The following is a 27,493-nucleotide window of genomic DNA, read 5'->3' on the forward strand; positions in this document are numbered from 1 at the left end:
ATAAATATTACGATAGAGAATCATTCAAATATTATCTCTAAAGTGACATTGGTTTAGTAGTAACGTTTTCTGCTGTTGTGACGTCAGCTGCAGATGTGAATGAATGGTGGAAGAAAGTAGTTCTTTATACAAGTGAATTTTTAGACTCCTTGATTTTCTTTTACATACACGATTGTGCCGAACTGTTGTATAAATCGCAGTATCACACTTGTAGCAGTGCAATATGGCTGTATATCGTCACTGGTGCATGAAGGCACTAAGTCTGTGGCCTCATTTCAATGCACTCCACCCATCAGTGCTGATATACAGCCATATCGCACTACAAGTGTGATACTGCTCATATATTAGAAACTGTAATTTATTAATGTTTCAAAGGTGAGTTTTTGAGCAGAAGTTATTATCATCAGTGTTGAAAAGTCATCCGGCTACATATATTATATTTCTGTGGAAATTCTGTGATGAAAACATCATCTGTAGCATTTTAAATACCTTAAAATTGTACATTTTAATCAATTTAATGCTGAATATTTGATCATTTCTTAAAGATAAAAATCTTTCTGATTACAGAAATCTGATTAAATGCCAGAATATACAAACAAAACAATATTGCAATAATTATTCTGTAATAAATAAGAACTAACACAAAAAATTATATTTTTTTCTTATATTTAAAGCATTCATACATAAAAAATTCTTTTTTTATGTAAAATCTGCAACTTAATTTTCAAAACAACACAACAGGCAGAACATTTCTGCAAGCGGTAGCACTATAATTATAATACCAGCACTTACATTTCTTATTGCCCTCATAAAATGTTAATAGAATGCACAACCTTTATAGAAGGAGAGATCAGCTGATCTAAATCAACCAATCTAGTGCACTTAATCAGCTGCCATTCACAGGGTTCAAACCCTTCATAAATGAGTAGTACACATACGCACTAGACACATTCTTCGGTTTTGGTGGGTCATTCTCCAATTAAGAGCAAATGCACAATCCAAAAAGTGATATTTAGAGCTGCACGATCCTAGAAAAACTTATGATATTGTTGTTGAGTACTGGGAAATGATATTTCTGACAATATACCATTTACCTTAGCTCTGTTTTAAATTATTTATTTATATAATGATATTAAAGCAAACAGGTAAACATATTTTTAGATAGATTGTGACTAATTTACACTAAAAAACTTAGGCAAGGCAAACATTTAGCTTTAAAAACACAGAGTGAATGAAAACCTCAGCAGATATTCTGACTCTGTTTGTTAGTTTTTCTCTCACACCATTAGTGTTTGTTTTCAACTCCGGGTTCGAGTTTAGGCCGCTCCCACCAATAGCAAAACCGCAACTGCTGGGGGGTGGTATTTAAGTTAGTACGACCCCATCTGATTGGTCAAATTTAGATAAAGCCAATGCATGAACAAAATGTAATTTATCACCTGCCTGCAATATCGAAATAATGATAATTTGCGATATGCTGAGCAGCCCTAATGACAATTCCAGTCATAATATATATGAATAACACTAAATCAATCATCCACAGCATACAACCATCACAATGTGCAGGCGCTAAATGCTTTATAACAGGTTTGTCAAACTCAATTCCTGGAGGGCCGAAGCCCTGCACAGTTTAGTTCCAACCCTGCTCCAACACACTTACCTGTAGGTTTCAAACAAGCCTGAAGGACTCAATTAGTTTGATCAGGTGTGTTTAATTAGGGTTGGAACTAAACTGCAGAGCTAAGACCCTCCAGGAACTGAGTTTGACACCTGTGCTTTATAAGTTCTGACATCCATACGACCAACTAAGTGTATATTACACAAAAAAACAACACTATCAATGGCCTCTCTCAGTTCATTAATCACAGAGCATTCAGATAAATGTTGTATTACAGGTTTGAAATGTTGTTTTTGAATATGCAAATAGGGAATTATCTAACGAAATAGGCCCTTGTTTAAATACGTTTCGGATGAGGTGATGTTCAAAATTCTTGTTTCATTTTGTAGACTTAAAAATAAGGTGTTTATAGAGAGTTTCTCAAAAAATTGGTTGTCCGTTTACCTTGTAGTGCTTAAGTCAGTTCTGTGCCCACAAAGCAACACAATTATGCGTGTATACTGTGTATATATACAGTTAAAGTCAGAATTAATAGCCCCCTTTGCATTTTTTTCTTCGTTTTTTAAATATTTCCCAAATGATGTCTAACAGAGTAAGAGCATTTTTACAGTATGTCTGATAATATTTTTTCTTCTGGAGAAAGCCTTATTTGTTTTTATTTCGACTAAAATAAAATCAAATTTAAATTTTTTAAACACCATTTTAGGGAGAAAATTATTAGCCCCTTTATGCTACATTTATTCTCGATAGTCCACAGAAAAAAAACATCATTACACATTAGCTTGCCTAATTACCCTAACCTGCCTAGTTAACCTAATTAACCTAGTTAAACCTTTAAATGTCATTTTAAGCTGTATAGAAGTGTCTTAAAAATATCTAGTCAAATATTATTTACTGTCATCATGGCAGAGATATTAAAACTATTATGTTTAGTGGTCTAATAATAATAATAATAATAATTATTATTATTATAATTATATATATATATATATATATATATATATATATATATATAATATAATATATACAATATATATATAATTTACATAGTAACACATGCATTAGAAATAAAGATGAACTGAATTGAATATAAATCCTCTACAACGCAATACAGTATTATGCAATCCTAGCCAGAAGATGGCGATGTTACTATGTAAAACATTACGCGCCTGCACACAACAAGCACCCCAAATTACATACTCTCCTAATCATCTTAAATAAATAATTCATAGTATAAAAGTGTGTGAATGTAACCTTGACATACTAAAATTGCAATGTTGTCATTCTGGATTTTTTTTTTATCTATTAATTGACTGGTGTTTATCTGACCAGCTAAGACCAGGCTGGAAATGGCTGGAAACCAGCCTGGAAATGGCCAAAACCCGTCTAAAACTAGGCTGGTCGACCAACTAAAAACAGCCAACCAGCCTAGGCTGGTTTAAGCTGGATTTCTCAGCAGGGTTTTGTCACATTTCACCTATTATTTAGCTAGCAGCTAGCAGTTAGTCGTTTGTCTGTTTTACATACTCGCACACACCTATAGAGAAAAGGTTTTAAACTCAGTTCCTGGAGGGCCGCAGCTCTGCCGTTTAGTTTTAACACTAATTTAACACACCTGATCAAACTAATTGAGTCATTCAGGCTTGTTTGAAACCTACAGGTAAGTGTGATGAAGCAGGGTCTGAACTAAACTGTGCATAGCTGAATGTTTGACACCCCTGCTAGACTGACCACTTAATACACGTGCGTCACTAAAAGGTGTATACATAAAATTGCATTTGACAGTGATTTCTTTTTAAAACACGAGAACTATAAATCATGTTGTCAAAAGTTTGCATTTAGCTGCCCAAATCTATTGGACACATATTATGACTGAACTGCCAATATACTAAAACGTCTCTGCTTTTTGTTGAAGACAATGTGAAACACCTCTTAAATGCACAGAAATACACTCAAATGTGTGTATTTTCTTCCCACTATTGTGAAAGATGCAGAAGCAATTAGAGATTAATAACACTGTGGCGAATCAGCAACTAAGCTGAAGGATAGCGAGTGAGAAGTAAAATAGCCAACAAACTGTACATCACAGTGACTTGTGTTTTCAATTACATCAAGATTTCATCTGCATGGCCAATATAGAGGTAGGCCTACTCAGATGTAAACAATAGTGTGGATTGCAGGGTAATCTACTACTGACTAGGGTTGGGCGATGTCGACCAATTTGGCATCGTAATGTGTAACAAACTTCGCGATGGACAATGACATCGTCATTTTATTGCCTGGACCAGCCTGGTTTTAAAGGGGTTTTGGCCATTTTCAGGCTGGTTTCCAGCCATTTCCAGCCTGGTCTTAGCTGGTCAGGCTGGAAAATGACCAGCCAAATCCAGATAAAACCAGCTTGACCAGCCTGGTTTAAGATGGATATAGCTGGTTTTGGCTGGACTCCCAGGTTGGCTAGGCTGGTCAAGCTGGTTTTAGCTGATCATCTCCCAGCCTGACCAGCTAAGACCAGACTGGAAATGGCTGGAAACCACCCTGGAAGTGGCCAAAACTCCTCTAAAACCAGGTTGGTCGACCAGCTAAAAACAGCCAACCAGCCTAGGCTGGTTTAAGCTGGATTTTTCAGCAGGGTTTCCTTTTTCTGAAAGTCTTGATAACACTAATGTGGAGCTTTTCTTAAATTATTTCAGCAAATAGGATTGTAAATAATGTATTTGATGTACTCGCCCATTCACTGCGCTCTAAGTTTACCAAACTATGACCACTTCCGATTCTGAAAAACACAGAAATGTGAAGAGTCCATTGTTTACGTTCTGCCCTCCAATATGGCCGACCGATATCGCATCACGAAAACACTCCAGCCATTCAGAAAAGCCATCAATATTAGACCTCACACTTTGACCGTCTTGTCTTTCAAGGAGGTGATTTTGAGCAGCAGGCTCTTGGTACTGCGTCTGTATTGCGGCTGCGTGAAGTAAAACAGAATAGGATCCAGTACGCTGTTCATGCTAGCGAACGGACGCGTGCTTTTATACACCACCGACAGCAGGTTTCTCAGCTCACATGGCGCCGTAGGCAGAGACCTCACCAGCAGATACAGCGTTTTAGTCACGTGGAACGGCAAAAAGCTAATGGCGAACACCAACATCACGATGATGATCATCCTAACAGCTTTGTTCTTCTTCTCCGCAGCGGAAACCTCCCGAGCTTCGCCGACCTGCCAAAGAACGCGCGCCATCTTGCAATAAAGCACGATAATTACAAGAAAAGGCACAACGAAGCCTAGAAAGGTCAAAGCGATGCCGTATGGGAAGTATGACGTTGAGCGGGATGGTTCACTTAGGTCGTAGCATACTGTTCGATTGCGTTGGATGCCGGTAGAGGCGAACTCGAATGTTGGAGCGCAAAGAATTGCAACAGCCACCCAAACGCCAGCGCAAACCCACCATGCTAATCTGCGCCCGCCTTGTTTGGGCCATAGTGAAAGCGGATGGCAGATGCCCATGTAGCGCTGGAAACTGATGCAGGTGAGGAAGAAGATGCTTCCGTGCAGGTTGCTGTAGAATTGAAAGCGCACTAGACGGCAGGTGAAGTCGCCGAACGGCCAGTAGTCTTTGCTGGCGTAGTTGTAGATCAGGAGCGGGAGCGAGCAGACGTACAGAAAGTCGGCCACCGCTAGATTGAGCATGTAGATTTTGGTCCTGGTCAGAGCCCGGCGAGAGCCCCAGACACGCAGGATGATGATGAAGTTGAGAGGAAGGCCGAAGATGAAGACCAGGCTGTAGACGGACGGCAGGAGGAAACGCTTGAAGTCTTCTTTGTATGTGCAGGAAGGCAAAGCCATGGTCGAAACATTCAGGGAGTCCATTTTTAGGTGTGCGTCACATTCTGAAAAACAGAAATGTTTACGCATCAGATTTAGTTGTGAATAAGCATATGCACGATTTATAATCTCTAAAAAAAAAAAATTGTTCACCCATTATTTTCAATTCTGTCATCATTTACTTGACCTTGTTTCAACCCTTTATGAGTTTCTTTCTTCTGCTGAGATTTTTTTGATGAAAGCTGGAAACCTGCAAAACATTGACTTCCATTGTATTTGTTTTTCCTACTATGGAAGTCAACGGTTAAACGTTTTTATTCATTCATTTTCCTTCGGCTTAGGGTCTATTTCTGAGGTCGCCCCAGCGAGGTGACTAAAGCGAAGTTTTCCATTTGCTCTCTATTTAATCTCATTGCTGTCTAGGAAAAACACTGATATTCTAAAGATCTCATTAGTGATTCCTGCAGAACTAGACATAAACGGATACCTAAATATGCTGGTAAATTGCTGCGCAACGGAAGATGCAAAAAACCACACATCCATTAAGTGTGCATGCAAACACATTTATATACTCCAAATATAGTCAGTAAAACCAAATTAGAGAGAAAATATAGCCTGTTCAAACTTAGTTAGAGTAAAAACATTCAATAAGGCTGAGAGCTCAAGCAGACATCGAGGGAACAAACAGCATTTGTCAGACTCTCCGGAGCCACAGTTGCAGATTCATTAATTACACTGAAAACGTAAAAGCACGTCTATAATTTTACTGTTGGTTAAAACTGAATGCGAAATCACAAAAAAAGACAGATGGTGCACATAAACATGCAAAGATTTACACAAAGTGACTTAACTCTTCAAATTGACTCCCCTTTCGTTATGTTTGGGGCTGTTTCTGCCCCATTGACTTCCATTATAATGACATTTTTTTAATTGCAGAGCCATGACAGCATATAATCATGCATTCTTGATTGTTGCTGGTTTTTCCTGTTGGGAAGAGGTTAAATGTGTAATTTTTACTGTTAATCATCAGTTGGCAGCATTAACTTTTTAAATAGGCCTTCGCAAAAACAAAAAAAAAGTGTCTGGCTTTTATATGGTGTAAAACAGCAGATTATACTGTGTGTGTGCGTACATACACGTACTATAGTCAAAGAGCTGCTTAAAATTAGCTGCTTATTTTGATTTGACTTATGAAGATAAGTGCGCAAATGTCTCTCAAAAGGTTGCTTTTTTTTTGTACTGTATCTGATGTGTTACGTTCCTACTTAAATCTAGAGGCAAAACACAGCTAGGAACGAACAAATGCAGGAAGAGGGGAGAGTACCGCTTCCAGACCCAGAATCAAAAGTCAAGACCTTCTTAATATTCTGATCACCTTCAGGCAACCGGTGATTTATTGTGTGATCAATTGAAATAATATTTCTTACATTTTAAAGAAACAATACAAAACAAAAATAATACCTCAGGATATGGGGGTCCCAAAATAACAAACAAAACAACCAATAACTAATTTAAGACAAACTAACTTGCCTAACAAAATAAACATTTCCAAAAGGAAGAAAATACATATTACTTCCCTTTCTACCTGCCTGCCCACCAAAACAGGAGAAAAAGGTCTTAAAATAAAACACACCCCACACCTTACTCATACCAGCAACTTATTTCACATTATAAACTAGGGATGGCTGACGTGAAACTGACGTTTCGACACAGTGTCGAGATCATGAAGCGCCAGTGTTTCGAAACGCTGCACAGAAGCATGATTCGAAGCACCCAAGTCACGTGACTAAAGTGTTTCGAAACACTTGGTCACTTGACTAAAGCGATTCAAAGCATTGATCACCTTAGAAGCGTTTCGAGACCTGGCGAATCTTCATTTGGCTGCCAAGGTCAGGCGAATTCTATTTCATATGGCCTAATGGACTGTGCATGTGCACCATGTTATTATGCGTCAAATGACTTTTTGGGTTCGAATCCCGACTTATACAAATACTTCGAAATCATAGTTTAATGTGTTTTTATCATGTTTTTGTTTTGTGTAGCCAAAATATGATACAGCTGCAGTTACGCCATCAATTTAGCATCATTTTTGTAACACTGTAAAACAATAATTTATGTTTTTACAGTACTGTGATAGTTTAGTTTAGGGTTTGGGTAGACGTTAATAAAATACAATAAATGGGAAACTTTATAAATAATATAAATAATTCTTGATAACTTCAGGCCACAGTTTCTGATCTAGCAACAACCCTGTTTTAAGACCAAAACAAGACATATTTATTCACAAATTGTTTATTCGGATATCAGACCAATGTTGAAACAAAACGATTCAAGAGCAAGCATTACCAACTGGTATTAAAGCATTTCAAAATGGCTGTATTAGCCTGGATTCGAACCTACTATCCCTGGACGGCAATCAGACACCTTAACTGCTCCGCTGCATTAATTGAAGACCAGTGTTACAAAGTGGGCTTTAATACCTCAATTTGCTAAACTGTTATGTGCTGCAGCTGTTTCAGTGCAATACATAAAAACTAACCACTAGATGTCACTGTAGAGTGGGGTTTCGAACCGTTTCAAAGCTTCGACACATTTGCTTCGACTGTTTCAGTGTTTCATGAAGCCTCGCTTTGCCCACCACTATTATAAACATGAAACCACTAGCAGCCAGAAGCCCCTGGTACTAGGACTGGAACAGCTCAAGTGAGACATGTCATCTCCCCTCTCCCTTGCCTTCTGGTCGGTTGCAGCCCGTCTTTATAGCTCAGTTGATTAGCTGCGCAGATTAGACTCAGGTGGCATCAATTTGTAAACAAAAGAAATCAGGAAACAGAAAAACTGCAATATAGAAACAAAAATAAAACAGTCGCGGGACGTAACAGATGATCAATAGTAAAAATGTACTTTCCAGCAAGGAAAACCAGCAACAATGAAGAACACATGGTCATTTGCCATCATGGCTTTGCAATAAAAAAGTCGTTTTAATGAAAGTCAATGGGGCAAAAACAACCTCGAACATAACGAAAGGGTAGTCAATTTTAAGTGTATTGTTTAAATTTTTAAAAACTCTCAAAGCATTTTCCCAAAATATGTGTCAAAATCTTATTTATTAATAAAAGCCATTCTATTTGCTGAAACACAGAGAAAGTTATAGCCAAATTAAGACTCAAGTTAAGAGATAAAAACACTCCCAAGTTGTAATACAGTATCATCAAACGAGAAAAATGAAATTATATTTATTTTTGATTAGGGCGGTTCAGCTTATAGCACCTACCGTTGAGGTGGGGATAAATATACTAAAGGCCTCTCCTGATTGGTCAGATTTGGATCAACAACCTATGTAGTACACAAATGCTTGCCACATAAAAACGAATGAAATTTATTGTACTTCCCTGCGATATGGATATTGCATATACAATTATCGCGATAACAATGATATTTCGATATATTGTGCAGCCCTATTTTTGAAATGCTTAGCTTGAACATGATGTTTAGGATATAATGTATTTAAATGACCATGCAATATGAAATAAAGCATACAAAATTGTACATTTTTTAATTCCCATATAGCTTAATATTTACACACAAGGCACAAGTGATCGGTGTCATTTAAGTCTTACTAGTGGCAACAATTTTGGCATATATTGGAACATTATACATGCATACAAAGATTTTTTGTTGTTGTTGGAATACTTGGACAAAGTGACTTTTATGAACATTTTTAATCATTTAAAGTGCTATATTGTCTGGATTGGTGTTGTATATTATGCTACAAAATCTTGTAATAAAACTGTCAGTACATTTTCTGGTCTTAAACAGACTTGTTATTTCTCTCTCTATACGATTTCTTATACATTATATTATTTCATTATACTAGAATGTCATTAAAAACCAGTTTGTTAAACTGAATTGTTGAATTTTAAACATCAAAAGTCCACAGAGCAGAGATCAAGCTTCTATAATACAATTACCTCAAAATACTACATTTAAGACCTGTTAAAGTGGCGCTAATCATGTGACACCCGCTTGCTAAAGACTCAGGAAAGGAAAGTGCAGACATTCCCCTTTTCTCCTTTCAGTTCTCTTTTTGAATGAGCCGATTCATATTAAAATGAAGTGCCTCGTTCTTGCAATCAAAAGCGAAGCATTTACTAGACAAAGCAGACTCCTCAAAGTCTCCATTCACAACGCTTCACATCCGAATCCCAACGTTATTCCCAAGCTTGTCAATGTGTTCATATAACATTTGCACTAGTTTTGAATTATTGATGCACAAAACAGAAGCTGACTTGCAGATTACACCAACACACACTCTTACAATTAATATGATTAATATTGTGAGTTTATGGCATAATAAATAATCTTCATGAACTTATCTGAACTAAACTGTAAAAAATATCTGTAAATGAGCAGTTTTCTGTATTTTGTGATTCATGTTTTTATTTTTCCCCATTTATTTATGCTTTTAAATTGCACTATGGGAGCTTGATCTCCCTTCCAACAACTTTAAACCTCAGAAGGTTAAAAAAAGTGACTTTGATGAACATTTGTAATAGTTTAAGTGCTATAGTGTTTGGGTTGGTGTTGTATACTATGCTGCAAAAACCCTTATAATAAACTGCCAGCACATTTTCTCCTATTTTACAGACTTTTTCCTCTATATATTATTATTTCCTATTGATTATATTTTATCAAACTACTAAAATGTCAATAAAAGTCCCTTTGTTAAACTGAGTTTGAGTTTAAGTTTAAACTTTATTGTCTGTTCTGCTTGGCACAGAAAGGAAATTTGTCTTTAACACTGGATTTAAGACAACAATTGCATACAACAATCACACAATAACAACACTCATCAAGACAACAACATAAGTTAAAAGTTTAAAAACCAAATTAGCCCCATACAAACTACTGCAGATCATTGGCAACATTCACTTCAAACAGTGATCCGATTTAAAGCAACAACTGCCATTGGGATAAATGACTTTTCATAAGCATTTCTTCGTGCTTTACGAAGTCTAAACCTGCATCCTGATGGTAACAATTCAAATGCTGAGTGAAGGGGATGTGTATTATCTTTACAAATCGCAGCTGCTGTTTTTTTCCATAAGGGAGTCAAATAAAATCTGCAGTGAAAGTTGATTGTGACCAGTTATCTTATTTGCTTGATTGACAATTTGCGATCATTTCTTCTTTTGTTTAAATGTTGTGTTACCAAACCATGAAACAATATTATATAAGGACACTCTCCATCAATGATCTATATGGCATGTTTAAATTCCGTGTACTAACATTAAAACATCTTAACTTGCGAAGGATTTCCCAGAGATGGGTTGCGGCTGGAAGGGCATCCGCTGTGTAAAAACTTGCTGGATAAGTTGGCGGTTCATTCCGCTGTGGCGACCCCAGATTAATAAAGGGACTAAGCCGACAAGAAAATGAATGAATGAATAAACTTGCGAAGGAGACAGAGGCGCTGACTTGCCTTCTTTAGTTTATTGTCAATAATTGTGCCTAAATACTTAAAATTTGAGACCTGCTTTACTATTTGTCCATTTATGATGACTGGTTTATAAAGTCTAGTATCTTCTGCTCTTGTTTGACTCCCCAGACATAACTCTTTTGCCAAACTGTAGCATTTTTAACATCAAAAGTAGACAAAGCAGAGATCAATGTGCAATAATGCAATTCCCAACCATAAATAAATTACAAAATAAGAAAAATTTTAATTAACAGATTTTTATTTTTATTTTTTTACAGTGTACGTGCAATTACTAAAGCACAAAACACTAAAAAACTTTCTTGGATGGTTAGTTCTTCTCTTTCATGACCAATTCTTACGTCATTTTCAAGAAGTGTTGTGCAATAGACACGAGACATTGAGTTTCACAAGAGCGTCTCTTTGTCTAGTCTCCGGCCAGCACCTGCAAGTGTTAGCAGATGCCTTTAAACCAGTGGGATCTGATTGCACACCCTGAAAAAAAGATGATTCATTGGATTTACTACTTCTTGGATTTGGATTTTGGATTAACTACTATTTATTGCTATTTACTACTATTTCTTAATGGTAAGTGGTTGCAAACACTTTATATGGGTTGAATTTAAACAAACAAATTAAGTTGAATAACTAATAAATTAAATTTGTTTATCTAAATTCAGCCCATATTATTTGTTTGCAACTAAATAACTTAAAAAAAATCAAGTAAATCAAATGAATTTTTTTCATCCTGGCTTGAGTCACTGATTCCCCTGATCTGTAATCATTAGTCTATCCCACCTCAGGTCATCCCAGTGATCTGCATCAGGATTCTTCATTTATCTCACAGGCAGCTGGAATGAAAGGATTCGTCCAGACAGGTTCAGAAACCCAGACCTGACTATGTTGAAAACTAGCTAAAACTGAGCTAAACACTGAGTTTTGCAACATTTCAGACTAGCTGACATGTTTTAGTATGCATTTACGTTTTGTAAAGTGCATATCAGTATTAGATCATTAATTTATATTGTAGACTCAAAAAATGACGTTTGCCTTTTGTTCAAACTACTTATTTAACATGAACTGAAACAACTCAGTTCCTGAGTTTGTTTGGGACAACTTAATTGTTTTATGTTCAATCCACTTCGAATCAAATCGATTGTGTGGAACCCAGCATGGTTTACAGTGTACTACTACACTGTATACATCTCATTGATGATCGATAAATTCAATACTGCAGTTCCTTCAATTGCTGCATCCCAATTTGCTAACATATACTATACATAGTCATATACAAATATATATATACATACCGCATGCATGTATGTATGTATATATATAAAAAAAAATAATAATAATAAAATAATAATATATATATATATATATATATATATATATATATATATATATATATATATATATATATATATATATATATATATATATATATATATATATATATATATTTTTTTTTTTTTTTTTTTTGTTTAAGAATCAATCAAACAACTTTAGCCAAGACTCACAACTTAACTGTTGGTCTCATGTGTCTGCCATGTTTGTAGTGGTATGTAATTGCTATAGCATGCTGTTTGTTGTTTCTATGTTATTTCTTATTGAGCTAAAAGGCAAACTTGTGCATTTAAAGATCATCTTAGAGCAAATCTCTAACCCAAAAGTAACAAAATAATAGATCTACTAATAAGAAACTCCAAAAAATGTTAAAGAGCATAAACACAAGCAGCGTCTGGGCAAGAGTCATTCTTCAGCTCTGTCCTGGGGTTATTTCAGATCTTGCATGAAGTCACAGTCTTCAAAAATAGACAGTTCAGGAATGCAGTCGGAGCTCGTCATATTTACAGTAGATAGTGGCTTGCATTTTCACTGCATTACTGTAACAATGTTGACTGAGATGGTGGATAGTAATGGACTGGAACGGACAGGGAGTGGTGCTTGCGGCTGTTGATTTAAGCAAACAGAGATGGCTGTCAGCTGTCGGATGGATGGATCCATGTACTCGACCTGCCAGAGATCCCAATCAGGACTCATTTGAGTTGTCAGTGTTATATATGAGGTTCTGTTTACATATTCGTACTTGGATTTTAGTCTTGTTTCTAGTCCAAATATCTGAAAATTCTTAAATCAAGAAGCATTTTCTTGACTACGGGGTAAGAAAAATTAACAGGAATACAATTGGAATAAGTGCATCCGGAAAGTATTCATAGTGCTTCACCTTTTCCACATTTTTTTATGTTACAGCCTTAATCCAAAATGGATTAAATTCATTTATTTCCTCAAAATTCTACACCCAATACCCCATAATACGGAGACCCAAAAGGGACTAAGTGGAGGAGAAAAAAATTGGCTGGGTGAAAAAAAAATAAAAACATGGATAGGAGGGGAAAAAAAAAAGGGGGTGAAAGAAAAAAATGGGAGGAAAATATATATTTTTACGTTTTTGCGTTCTCCCGCAAAGTTTTGCGTTATCTCGCAAAGATGTTTTGCGTTCTCTCGCAAAACTATTTCTCCACAAACATTTCCTGTTCACTTTACTCATGAGGGTTCATGTAAACCCTCCCGTTTTTGCCGAAATTTTCCTGTATTTTACAATTCTATCCCACTTTCTTTACATTAAAGATGTGCGTCGATTGCCGCCTTTCATATGCAACCTCTGAACCAGTAAATGCATGTATAAGCGCAGACTGACAAGCGCGCTCCGTACAATAAACTACGCAACGCAAAAACTTGAAACTATATATTTTCCTTCCACCCATTTTTTTTCTTTCGCCCATTTTTTTTTTTTCTCCTATCCATTTTTTTTTCACCCAGCCAATTTTTTTCTCCTCCACTACGTCCCTTTCGGGTCTCCGTACCATAATGACAATGCGAAAAAAGATTTTTTTAGTTGCAAATTTATTAAAAATAATAAACCTGAAAAATCACATGTACATCAGTATTCACAGCCTTTGCTCAATACTTTGTTGATGCAACTGTGGCAGCAGTTACAGCCTCAAGTCTTTTTGAATATGAAGCCAGAAGCTTGGCACACCTGTCTTTGAGAATTGTTGCCCATTCCTCTTTGCAGTACCTCTCAAGCTCTATCAGGTTCGATGGGATGTGAGGGTGTACAGCTATTTTCAGATCTTTCCAGAGATGTTCAATAGGATTTAGGTCTGGGTTCTGGCTGGGCCCCTCAAGGACATTCACCGAGTTGTAGTGAAGCCACTCTATTGATATTTTGGCGGTGTGCTTTGGGTCATTGTCCTGCTTGAAGATGAACCGTCGCCCCAGTCTGAGGTCAAGAGCACTCTAAAGCAGGTTTTTATTCAGGATGTCTCTGTACATTGCTGCATTCATCTTTCCCTCTATCCTGACTAGTCATCCAGTTCCTGCTGCTGAAAAAGATCACCACAGCATGATCCTGCCACCAACATGCTTCACTGTAGGGATGGTGTTAGCCTAGTGATAAGCGGTGCCTGGTTTTCTCCAAACGTAAAGTCTGGCATTCACTCCAAAGAGGTCAATTTGAGTCTCATCAGACCAGAGAATTTAGCTTCTTACGTTCTGAGAGTCTTTCAGATGCCTTTTGGCAAATTCCAGATGGGGAGTGGCTTCAGTCTGGCCACTCTGCCATACAGGCCTGATTGGTGGATTGCTCCACAGATGGTTGTCCTTCTGTAAGGTTTTCCTCTCTCCACAGAAGAACGCTGGAGCTCAGACAGAGTGACCATCGGGTTATTGATCACCTCCCTGACTAAGGCCCCTCTCCCCGATCACTCAGCTAAGATGGCCGGCCTGCTCTAAGAAGAGTCCTGGTGGTTCCAAACATTTTCCACTTACGAATGATGGAGGCTGCTGTGCTTAATGGAACATTCAGAGCAGCAGAAATTTTTCTGTAACCTTCCCCAGCCTTGTGCCTCAAGACAATCCTGTTTCGGAGTTCTACAGAAAATTCCTTTGGTCTCATGCCCGGTTTGTGCATTGACATGCCCCATCAACCCTGGGACCTTATGTAGACAGGTGTATGCCTTTTCAAATCATCAAAAAAAAAAAAAAAAAAAAAAAAAAAAACTAATACTACTAATACTTCCCTTCTTAGACTTTACAGACCTGAATCTTGCCTATAGCACTTATTCATTGTTGCTCTTGGTTGTGTAAATTGCTTCCTTGTCCTCATTTGTAAGTCGCTTTGGATAAAAGCGTCTGCTAAATGACTAAATGTAAATGTCCAAACAACTCAATTTACCATAGTTGAACTCTGATTAAGCTGCTGAAACATCTCAAGAATGATCAGAGGAAACAGAATGTACCTGAGCTCAATTTAGAGTTTCACAGTAAAGGCTGTGAATCCTGATGTACATGTGATTTTTCATTTTTTTAATTTTTAATAAATTTGCAACAATTAAAAAAAATTATTTTATTCACATTGTCATTATGGCATATTGTGTGTAGAATGTTGAGGAAATAAATGAATTTAATCCATTTAGGAATAAGGCTGTAACATAAAAAAATGTGGAACAACTGAAGCGCTATGAATACTTTCCGGATGCACTGTATTGTGCAGCCTTAGTTTCAGCACATGGAATGATTTTTGCTGACAAATCTTATTTTGACACATATTTTGGGAAAATGCTTTGAAACTTTTCTAAAATTCAACAATACACTCTGGGAAAATTGTCTACCCTTTGATTCTGTTTAGGGATGTTTTTGCCCCATTGACTGCCATTATAATGACATTTTGATTGCAGTCTTGACACCATATAATCATCCATTTTTAATTGTTGCTGTTTTTTCTTTTAGAATGAAGTAAAATTGGTAATTTTACTGTTGATCAGTTACAGTGCAATATATATATATATATATATATATATATATATATATATATATATATATATATATATATATATATATATATATATATATATATATATATTCTGGATTTTATATTAAATATAGCGTGGGCTTGAGTGTGTAAGAGAGACCTTTGCACACTTATGTTGATATGTCGGAGAAAATCAAAACAAGCCCCTCAGTTCTCAGAACACAGTAAACACAGTAAGTGCATTTCTATGTTTAATCTGCTGTTTTACTCTATAGAACTCCATATAAAATGGCAGAGGCTTTTTTTTTTTTGCACAGACCTATCTAAAGGCTTAATGCTGCTAACTAAGGATCAACAGTAAAAATGACATGTTTGACCTCATCCCAACAGGGAAAACAAGCAACAATCAAGAATGCATGATTATATGCTGTCATGGCTTTGCAATCAAAAATGTCACTATAATGGAAGTCAATGAAGCAAGAACAGCCCAAACATAACAAAAGTGTAGTCAATTTGAACAGTACACAAGGGTTAAAAAAAGACAATATGTTTTGTTTGTCTAAAAAAATTCTTCTTGATTTAGGAATTTTGAGATTTTTGGACTAGAAACAAGACAAAATATCTAAGCATTAAAAGCATTTGCAGTGTACATGCGAGCACATGTATTTCCTGTGACAACATCTCCAGGGCGGTGACAGAATGACCAGCTAGCAGCAACCTGAGACCGCAAGAGTCCTAATATAGTCGTTCCCTCACATTACAAGCATTTACACTGATTTCAGGCAGATTTCTGACAGATAGTGTGAAAGAAAGACGGCATTATGGGTTTATTTACATGGGATTTAATCCTTCCCCACACAGCCTTTTCCACACCTTTTTTTCTGGGAAATTTCTCATGAGCAGATTTGCTGTGCAATCGAAACAATGTTGCATGTTGATTAATGGAAACATGTCAGTTCATGACACGCTAATTGTAATCAAATCTGCAGCATCATTACAACAGCGGTTAATACAAGGCAATAAAATCACCCTGGTTATACAACATATACAAGTGACCAGTGTTTACAATAGGGCTGCATGATATTGAATATATTGAATATATATATATATATATATATATATATATATATATATATATATATATATATATATATATATATATATATATATATATATATATATATATACAAAAACAAGCCCCTTTGATTGTTTGACTGTTCAATTTCTGTATTTGAATAGGGTTAGACTATATATATATATATATATATATATATATATATATATATATATATATATATATATATATATATATATATATATATAAAAAAAATATATATATATATATATATATATATATATATAAAAAATCTATATAAATATATATAAAAAATCTATATAAATATATATATATATATATATATATATATATATATATATATATATATATATATATATATATATATATATATATATATATATATATATATATATATATATACACACACACACACACACACACACACAGTTGAAGTCAGAATTATTAGCCCCCCTGAATTATTAGACCGCTTGTTTATTTTTTCCCCAATTTCTGTTTAACGGATAGAAGATTTTGCCAACACATTTTAACTCATTTCTAATAACTGATTTATTTGATCTTTGCCATGATGAAAGTAAATAATATTTGAGTAGATATTTTTCAAGACACTTCTATACAGCTTAAAGTGACATTTAAAGACTTAACTTGGTAAATTAGGTTAACTTGGCAGGTTAGGGTAATTAGGCAAGTTATTTTATAACAGTGGTTTGTTCTGTAGATTATGGAGAAAGAATATAGCTTAAAGTGCATGATTCAACAATTGTTTTTAGAGTGACTCAAATATCATTACGTAATACATTACTTACTCCTTACTTAAGTGTAACATTATCTGATTGTGAAAAATATATATTTTCATTTTTTTAAATAAAAACTGAATTACAAAAAAAGAAGCGTAACATTATTAAGTAACTCACATTACTCATTAAGTGTCAGAGTGTGACCATTAAAATAGAAGCAGATACCAGCAAGAGGGTCTGTAACCCTGCAAACATTTATCATGCTTGTCAGGTGCAAAAATAGACTAGAGCATGGGTTTGCTTACATGAAAAATCAAGTGGTGACATTTCCATACAGCAATATTACATCTAGCACAACAAACAAATGCATTCATGAGGCGGACTAGGGCTGCACAATATATCGTTTGAACTTTGATTTCGCAATGTGTGCAAAGGCAATTGACACATGATCGCAGGATTATTTATTAAAGATTAAAAAATAAAGATATTTATTGATAATATTATTGTAAAATAATTTGTTAGGGTAATTAGGCAAGTTATTGTATAACGATGGTTTGTTCTGTAGACAATCGAAAAAATATATATAGCTTAAAGGGGCTCATCATTTTGACCTTAAAATGGTGTTTAAAAAAATTTAAACTGCTTTTATTCTTGCCAAAATAAAACAAATAAGACTTTCTCAAGAAGAAAAAACATTATCAGACATACTGTGAAAATTTCCTTGCTCTGTTATCATTTGGGAAATATTAAAAAAAAGAAAAAAAATTCAAAGGACTTCAGCTGTATATGTATATTGGACATTATTTTCAATTTCTGTGAATACTGTTAGACCCTCCAGAAAACATTAAGCACTATATATTTAACTTTTATTTTTGTTGTATTTATATATGCTTGTAATTTATTATTATCTATGCAAATGCACTGCATAGAACAAGACTTTAGTCGTACATTGCTTTTATTTTTAATCTACTTCTAATATTTAGCTTATAAAAACCTTGGCACCACTAATTGTCATTGCTATAAATCAAAGGGCTCAAAAAATAAATACTAAAAGTAGGCTAGAGCATATTACGGTCTGGATCAACAACCTATTGGAATGTTTTCTTTTAAACACCCAACTCAGGCCCACAGCATGACGTTATTTCCCCTAAAGAGACATCTGTGTCTGTCCGCGCGCATGAAAGAAACGGAGATCAACAGAAGCCTGCACTGAAGCATCACTAACTTACTGGAATCTGCAGTGCAAACTGACATACAGTGGAATCCTGCAGTATCATACAGTATTTCCACTGAAGTGTTTATACACATGTTAAACCATGATACTGCATGCACAATATACTGCATTGCTTTACTAATATTAGTAGACAAAATTATTGATATTAATAGATTTGTAGGACTCTAAAGAAACTGTGAATCAATCAGCTAATTAAAAATGCAAAAAAATTTAATTATAAAATGATTTTATAAGACATTTTTGCTTTTAATAATGCTTTTTCTTTTTTAATAAAATTTTTTTTATCTCTCAATCAAATCTGATTTATGAATATAAAATATTTTAATTATTATTATGGGTCATCATATATCTTGCATTTATTTTACAGTTTCTTTAATGTTTATTATGTTTATCTTATCTTGCATTTATTTTAAGCACTACATTTTGTATTTTGATAGATAACCGAACAGAATACACATCTAGAACAAAATTCTATGTTAATTATCATTATTTCAAAACCCCATGCTAAACACCTGATAAATAAACAAGTCCTCAGTTCAATTCAATATCTAATTTAAATGCTTTAAAGACTGACTGTAAAATGATTTCACAAAATTATTATATATATATATATATATATATATATATATATATATATATATATATATATATATATATATATATACATATATTCCTGTTTAAATTTGATTTTAAACTGTGATTTAAAATTTGATTTTAAGTGACTCAGTTGCTTCCAAAATTGACTGTAAAATGACTTTACAAACCAGTTTTGCAAGAAATGTTTTTATTTTTAATTAATTAATTAATTAATTAATTTAGATATATCTGTTTTAACTCTATTTTTAACTCACAATCAAAATCTGAATTATGAATATAAAACATTTTAATGATAATTATTATGGGTTCTCTAAATTATGAGTTATTACATTTAATCATGTTTTAATTAAAAGCTGTGTATTATGTTACATTTATTTTTAGCAAAAATTACGACTGATAACACATCTAGAAATATATATAGAAAATGACTTAGATGACTAAATTTTATATATTAAATGGCAATTATTGTTATTATTTTTTTCTAAACCCCATGCTAAACGCCTCATAAATAAACAAGTGCTCATTTCAATTCAATATCTATTAAATTGATTCAATTTCTAAATTTAGCACTGATTTTAAAATTATTAATTTAAATAACTATGACAGATAGCACAACTACAACAACATTTGGATGACTAAATTGTATATATTAAAGGCAATAATTGTTATTCTTTTTTCTATCCCCCATACTAAACGCCTGATGAAAAACAAGTGCTCGTTTCACTTCAGTATATCCACCAAAGGGATTTAAATGCTTCCAAAAACTTACCTCTGCATCCAAAATGTAGTTATTTCCCTCTTTAAAAACTCTGTCAGCGAAATGAAAGTGAATTTCCCCGAGTCTCCTCAGTAAGACGAGGAAAACAGAAGTAGTGAGTTACTTCACAGCCCTCTGCTTTTGTAGACTTCTTTCGTCATCGACACCCTGCACCGTGCACACGCCCACGCCTCATTAATATGCAGCGCACAACAAGAAGGGATACAGCGAATTATTTATATTATTTATTTAAATTGTTCATTAATTGTAATTTATTAACGTCTACTCCTAGCCCACACTTTAAACCCAATCCTTACAGTAATGTAAAAATATTGTTGAGTTGTTGTTGTACATTGTTGTACAAAAATTATGTTTTTTTATTGGTGTGGCGCATCCACAGCTGTATCCCATCGAGACTTTAGCGTTAATTAATCATTATTTATATTTTGACATGTTTACAGAAAATCTTTTGCTATTTTAAACTTAACTCAATGTTATTTATGTGTATTCTTTCCACAGTTATGCTTTGGTAATTAAGCAAAATACACAAAAAACCTCTGAAGATTTCTGCAAACAAATACATGTGCAACATTTACGTAAACACTCACCGTCCACTTTATTAGGTACACCTGTCCAACTGCTCCTCATATGTCTAATCAGCCAATCACATGGAGCGACTCAATGCATTTAGGCATAAAGACATGGTTAAGATGATCTGCTGCAGTTCAACCCGAGCTTCAGAATGGAGAAGAAATGTGATTTAAGTGACTTGGAATGTGGCATAGATGTTGGTGCCAGATAGGCTGGTCTGAGTATTTCAGAAACTGCCGATCTACTAGAATTTTCACGCACAACCATCTCATGGGTTTACAGAGAACGGTCAGAAAAAGAAAAAATATGCAGTGAGTGGCAGTTCTGTGGGCGCAAATACAATGTTGATGCCAGAGGTCTGGTTTCTTGAACATGACAATGAGTTCACTGTACTCTAAAGGCTTCCATAGTCACCAGAGCTCAATCCAATAGAGCACCTTTGGGATGTGATGGAGATTAGCATCATGGATGTTCTGACAGCAAAAGGGGTCCAACTTGATACTAGTAAGGTGTACCTATAAAGTGAGAGTACATATTAAGTAAATACATTACATATACATGTATAGACATACAAATATTGATAATTAAGACACAAACATAGAAATGTAACAATAACTTAAATTGCCCCAAGTATAAAAGGACTCTATGCCATTGTGTTTGAATAGGGTTTGCTTAATCAATCATTAATATCAACAAACAAACTGTCAGTCAGCAGATGATCCTTTTGTACATGATTTTACCCTAGAGGCATCTGGTATTTGTTTACAAAGGTTTAACCAGAGTTTCACAGCTCTCCTTGATTAATCTTCAAAGGTATTACTGGAATAAACTGACTTGAGGTGATCCACGTAAACCGGTTCATACTTAGTTCAATTGTAAAAGCAAGTGAAAGCAAAAGCCTAGGCGTGAAAATACCTGAATGAAACGATAACATCACATGACATTTACTAAACACAAGAAACATAGTAAACATACCCTGTTAACAATTTCCTGTAGAATTTAGAGAGAGAGAAAATTTTAGAGTATGTAAATAAAAATGTTCAACATTTTGCATTGTTGGATTGCTTTTGAAACATTTAATGGAACTAAAATTTAACATGTAAATGCAGTTTAATATATTTTTGCAAAACTTAAGGACAAAAAATGTTTTCAGTTAACATTAGCAAGGTCATAGAGTCAAATCTAATTAAAATAAACAAGATTAAGCCAGTAAATCTAGCAAATATTGTTGTTACTTTTGACCCAGCCGTGTGTTACTTTCCTCCCTGCCTGTTTAAAGTGAAGTTATATTGAAGTTGTTCTACACTGATACACAATAACACCAGATTATGATAGACCACTATTGTGAGTTAGTAACCACTGCTAAAATATATTTTTGCTAAAAACATTACCTTTTAAAATCATTTTTTTTTTTAATGAAAAACGATGGGGCAACATGGTGGCGCAGTGGGTAGCATGAATGCCTCACAGCAAGATGGTTGCTGGTTGGAGCTCCTGGCTGGATCAGTTGACATTTCTGTGTGGAGTTTGTATGTTCTCCTCGTGTTGGTGTGGGTTTCCTCTAGGTGCTCCGGTTTCCCCCACAGTACAAACACATGCGCCATAGGTGATTTGAATAAGCTAAATTGGCTGTAGTGTATGTGTGTGAATGAGTGTTTGGGTGTTTCCCAGTATTAACTGTAATATGAACTGTACTTACGACAGGTTTTAAAGTTGCAATGTGAAAATTACTGTAAAGATAAAGAGATAATAATAAAGATAATAAAAGATAACAATAAAGATATAAAATACTGAAAATACATATACAGCAATAAATAATGCAAATACAGTAGTGGAGAAAAAGTATATTTTAGATAAAAACTAAACATTTTTATATAGATTATACATTATTTTCCTCTATTTTTTTAAGGCTCAATCCCTCATGTGGGCTCAGGTTTCTTTTCTCTGATGCTTTTATCCTAGTAAAAAAGCATATAAGAAATGAACGATATCGGGAAATCCATCCCATCACCCACGCGCAACTTGTCAGAGCATGTGCATTAACAGTCATGTTGAGTGGGATGCGGTAGTTCTGGTTCTTCTCAGACCTACCAGACATTTCCGTCCACTGCTGTTGGGTTTCGAACCGCCAGAAACCTCAAAGGAAGCATCAAAACAAAGCGGGCTGAAAACAAGCATTGCTTTCCCATTCATCTGTTCATTTCTGATGAGCTTCGTCTCCATAATGAACTAGACCGCAGCAGCCTGTCGGATTCTGCACGCATGTGCTAATGCTAATGCTAATTAATGTGGTAAATTGGATTGTGTGGGACATGCAGCTGGAAGAACCGGGCCGATTAGAGGAGGAAATGGACACATGTTGCACAACTGACCATTACCTCCTTTCTAAATTTATCCAGACATGACCTCTAATGGTGGTTTTGGGACAGATTCAATAGCTTATACGGTAAAAAGCTCGCTGGAAACGAGGGCATTTTATAAGGAATTTCCTCTACTGTTTAGAGTCTTGACTTGATTTAGATGAGGGGAGAAAAGGGTCTGCTGTTTCTTGAGAATTAAAATGCACTCAATGGGGTCAGCAAGTCACAGTGATTCACTTTATTCTAAAAAAAAATTCTTATGATTTCGACCTGAGCAGAATTTCTAGGGAACTTAAGAAGCATACATGGTTTCTTTTTGTTTACTTTCTTGATTCTGTCAGGAATTCTGTTAAAGAGTTCTATGATTAAATACTTATTCATTTATCTTTGGTGATTAAAATTACAATAAACTTTAACCCTTCCTGCTGAAAAATCCAACTTAAACCATCCTAGGTGGTTGGCTGGTTTTAGTGACCAGCTAAAACCAACCTGACCAGCCTGTTTTAAGCTGGATATAGCTGGTTTTGACTGGTCATCTCCCTGACCAGCTAAGACTAGGCTGCATGGCTGGAAACCAATGGCCAAAACCCCTCTAAAACCAGGCTGGTTGACAAACTAAAACCAGCCAACCATCCTAGGCTGGTTTATACTGGATTTTTTTCAACCAGGCAGAAACAAGACCTGTTAACAGGTTAAAAATACTCCTAGTGTGAGCTCTGACGTTGTTAATCAGTTTAAATGATAGAATCAAGTGTACATTTTGCATCTCCAAGATATGCCCTCTATATATTACTCGTATTATATACAACTTTAATGAAGTGAAGTTTCATAAATTAATTTCGAGAGGAGCACGTGATATGATTGTGCACCGCTGGCCACTCATCCGTAATCAGTAATAATCCAATCAGAATGATCCTAGCTTAGTATAAATGGATCACTTTCTCCTCATTGCACTATCTTCATTTTGGAAGAATCCCCCCTTCCACCCCATCTCCTCCTTTTTCTCCCCTTCTAAAGGGGGAGCGATCGAGACCTACCTGATCTCGGTTCTCCTGATATGCTTCTAGACCGGGCGGGAGCCCTGGGCTTAAATATCTCCGAGCTCAGGGTTCTCTCCCGGGACAACATGCCAAACCTGCTATAAGTGCCAAGCATATCTAAGTGGGAACTCTTGAAACCATTTTAAATATGAAGCTACAATCCCAATAGTATCTGATGCAGCCTTTATGATGCAAGCTGAGACTGCATCGCTCAGCGATGCAATGTCAAACACAATGCACTCAAACGGAGCTAATGACGTCACTGTGACGGGTAGGGTTAGGGGTAGGGTTAGGTGAGCCCATTAAAAAGCATTGGATGCAGCCCAGATTGCACTGCACCAGGTCTGCAGCCAGACCCCTCTCTACAATCCAACATAAATTTATATATATATATAAATATATATATATATATATATATATATATATATATATATATATATATATATATATATATACATATATGTATATATATATATGTATATATATATATATATATATATATATATATATATACATATATATATATATATATATATATATATATATATATATATATATATATATATATATATATATATATATATATATACATTTTTTGTTTCATTATTTGGATTGTCAAAAAGGCATCAATGTGTAGATGTCTAATAGACGTCAAGGTTTTGAAATCAAATAGATCATGATTGTTTTTTAATGTAGTTTTGACATCAAGGTCCAAAAGTCTCTAAAAAGTGCAGCAGGCTGTGATGAACTTGCATTTAAATGTAAACATACATCTCATTTAATCTCTAAACTACTACAGTAGTTAAAAGTTAACAAGAATGACAGCTGCTAGATACTAAACAAATAAACTTTGCGCCATCATGTGTGTGAATTCAAAACCAGCCGTGACACTAATTATATATAAGTGTAAAAAGGATGTAGTCAGATCTTTTGAAGCTATTTAATGTTTTTTTGTTTGTTTGTAAAAATTGTCTTGCTCATTTAATATGATTACAACCCACCATTGTATTCGTATGATGGTAAGAACTTACTGCCAAACAAAGGTAAAGAATATTAAGTCAGTGTTAAAAAAAATCATCTTATTAAATATTTTCTATGGGTTATTATTTGCTATGATCTTGTCTCATGTTTGTAGTAGTCTAAGCTATGATAGATGGCCTTCTGGTGCTACTGAAAGTCTTGGGGAATGTCAGAAACGTGCTGAAACGCATCCACTGCAAACACTTTGAACAGATCTGTTCATATTTCTATTAAATGGAATTGTTCCATAGACAACAATATGTCTGGCATTTGCATCTAGACTTTAAACAATGCAAAACTCTATGAAGAATCAGCTGATTTTTTCTACAATGGCTTCATCCATACCATGAGTAATGGGTAGATTTTCAAACTACTTAAAATAACTTTGCTTACTTTTTTTAAACCTCTCTAAAATTCTATAGGTTGTTAAGGAAGTCATTATTAAATGACTTCTTTGAGATTTGAAGCACCATCAAAAATACTTGTTATATCAATGTGTATGAATATTCGAAATATAAAACTACATATGAACAAAAAGTGACAGGTACAAATGTATTCATACCTTTCTCAATAGTCAATAGAAAAGCCTTTATTGGCTATTACAGCAATCAAATGCTTGCAATAGTTGCTAATCAGCTTTTTGCATGTGTCCACTGGTATTTTTGCTCATTCAGCGATGAACTCCAACTCTTTTAGGTTGGAGGGTCTGCATGCCATCACCCTGGTCCTTAGCTCCCTCCACAGACTATCAATAGGACTTAAGTCAGGACTCTGGCTGGGCCACTCTAAAACATTATTATCTTTGTCTACTAACCATTTCTTTACCACTTTTGCTGTGTTTTGGGTCGTTGTCATGCTGAAACGTCCACTGGTGGCCAAGGCCAAGTTTCTCTGCTGACTACATGATGTTGTTGTGGAGAATTGTGATGTATTTCTCTTTTTTCATTGTGTTGTTTATTGTGATTGGGTTCCCTGGTCCACCAGCTGAAAAGCACCCCCAAAACATTAAGTTCCACAGATTCTCAATTGGATTTAAGTCAGGACTCTGACTGGGCCACTGCAAAATGTTAATTTTTTTTTTTTTTTTTTTGTCTGCTAACCATTTTTTCACCCCTTTTGCTGTGTGTTTGGGTCATTGTCATGCTGAAATGTCGACTGGTGGCAAAGGAGAAGTTTTTCTACAGACTGCCTGATGTTGTTGTTGAGAATTGTAATGTAATGCTTCTATTTCATGGTGCTGTTTACTGTGATTAGTTCCCTGGTTCACCAGCTGCAAACACTCCCAAAACATTAGGTTCCACAGATTCTCAATTGGATTTAAGTCAGGACTCTGCCTGGGCCACTAAAAGTGTTAATTTTTTTTGTCTGCTAACTATTTCTTCAGTTTTGCTTTGTGTTTTGGGTCGTCATTGTTCTGAAACGTCCAATGGTGGCCAAGGCCAAGTTTCTCTGCTGACTACATGATGTTGTTGTGGAGAGTTGTGATGTATTTCTCTTTTTTTCATGGTGCTGTTTATTGTGATTGGTTTCCCTGGTCCACCAGCTGAAAAGCACCCCCAAAACATTAAGTTCCACAGATTCTCAATTGGATTTAAGTCAGGACTCTGGCTGGGCCACTGAAAACGTTAATGTTTCTTTGTCTGCTATTTCTTCAGTTTTGCTTTGTGTTTTGGGTCGTCATTGTGCTGAAATTTCCACTGGTGGCCAAGGCCAAGTTTCTCTGCTGACTACATGATGTTGTTGTGTATAATTGTGATGTAATGCTTCTTTTTCGTGGTGCTGTTTACCGTGATTGAGTTCCCTGGTCCACCAGCTGCAAACACTCCCAAAATATTAGGTTCCCAACACCATGTATGACAGTATGGATGGTGTTCTTAGGCTTGAAGGCTTCCCTTGGTTGAATTTAAATAAGAATTTGCCAGGAGTATGAATAATTTCAGGCTTAACTGTATATAAATTTAATTTAATTAAAAAAGTTTCCAGATTAATAGGATTATAGTTTTAATAGAAATAAACTGATTTTGAGTAGCAATAAATCTATTTGTCCCAATCTATTTGTTAATATTACTAGTAATTCTTAGTTGTTAAAGTTTATCAAGCGTTTTAAACGACAGTTTGCGGATCATATGTAATTAGAATCGTCAAAGAAATTCAGATCTCTTTTACAATTAATAACATATTAATTGGGCGACATGGTGGCTCAGTGGTTAGCAGTGTCACTTCACAGCAAGAAGGTCGCTGCCGGTTTGAGTCCAGGCTAGCCCAGTTGGCATTTCTGTGTGGTGTTTGCATGTTCTCCCCGTGTTCGTGTGGGTTTCCTCCAGGTGC

At 35.1% G+C, this 27,493-nt stretch overlaps 1 protein-coding gene across 2 annotated transcripts; it reads right to left on the reverse strand.

The window, feature by feature from the left end:
• Positions 1 to 2,512: 2,512 nt before the first annotated feature.
• p2ry6 (pyrimidinergic receptor P2Y6) lies at positions 2,513 to 20,268 on the reverse strand. Of its 2 annotated transcripts, XR_012394173.1 has the most exons (3): positions 20,167 to 20,268; positions 4,088 to 5,506; positions 2,919 to 4,025 (listed from the first exon to the last, which is right to left on the reverse strand). XR_012394173.1 is itself a non-coding variant. In XM_689367.10 (2 exons), the coding sequence occupies exon 2, from the start codon at positions 5,484 to 5,486 to the stop codon at positions 4,509 to 4,511; it is 978 nt and encodes a 325-aa protein (XP_694459.2). In that variant the 5' UTR covers positions 5,487 to 5,506; positions 20,167 to 20,268; the 3' UTR covers positions 2,513 to 4,508. The 2 variants fall into 2 exon arrangements, 1 of the variants encoding a protein (XP_694459.2); XM_689367.10 differs by having other exon boundaries at positions 2,513 to 5,506.
• Positions 20,269 to 27,493: the final 7,225 nt, after the last annotated feature.

This window comes from Danio rerio, chromosome 18 (assembly GCF_049306965.1).
Source record: "Danio rerio strain Tuebingen ecotype United States chromosome 18, GRCz12tu, whole genome shotgun sequence".
NCBI classification, from domain to species: Eukaryota; Metazoa; Chordata; class Actinopteri; order Cypriniformes; family Danionidae; genus Danio; species Danio rerio.

Coding starts and splice junctions, on each gene's coding strand:
- p2ry6 (XM_689367.10), bottom strand. CDS start 5,486: ATGGACTCCCTGAATGTTTCGACCATGGCTTTGCCTTCCTGCACATAC.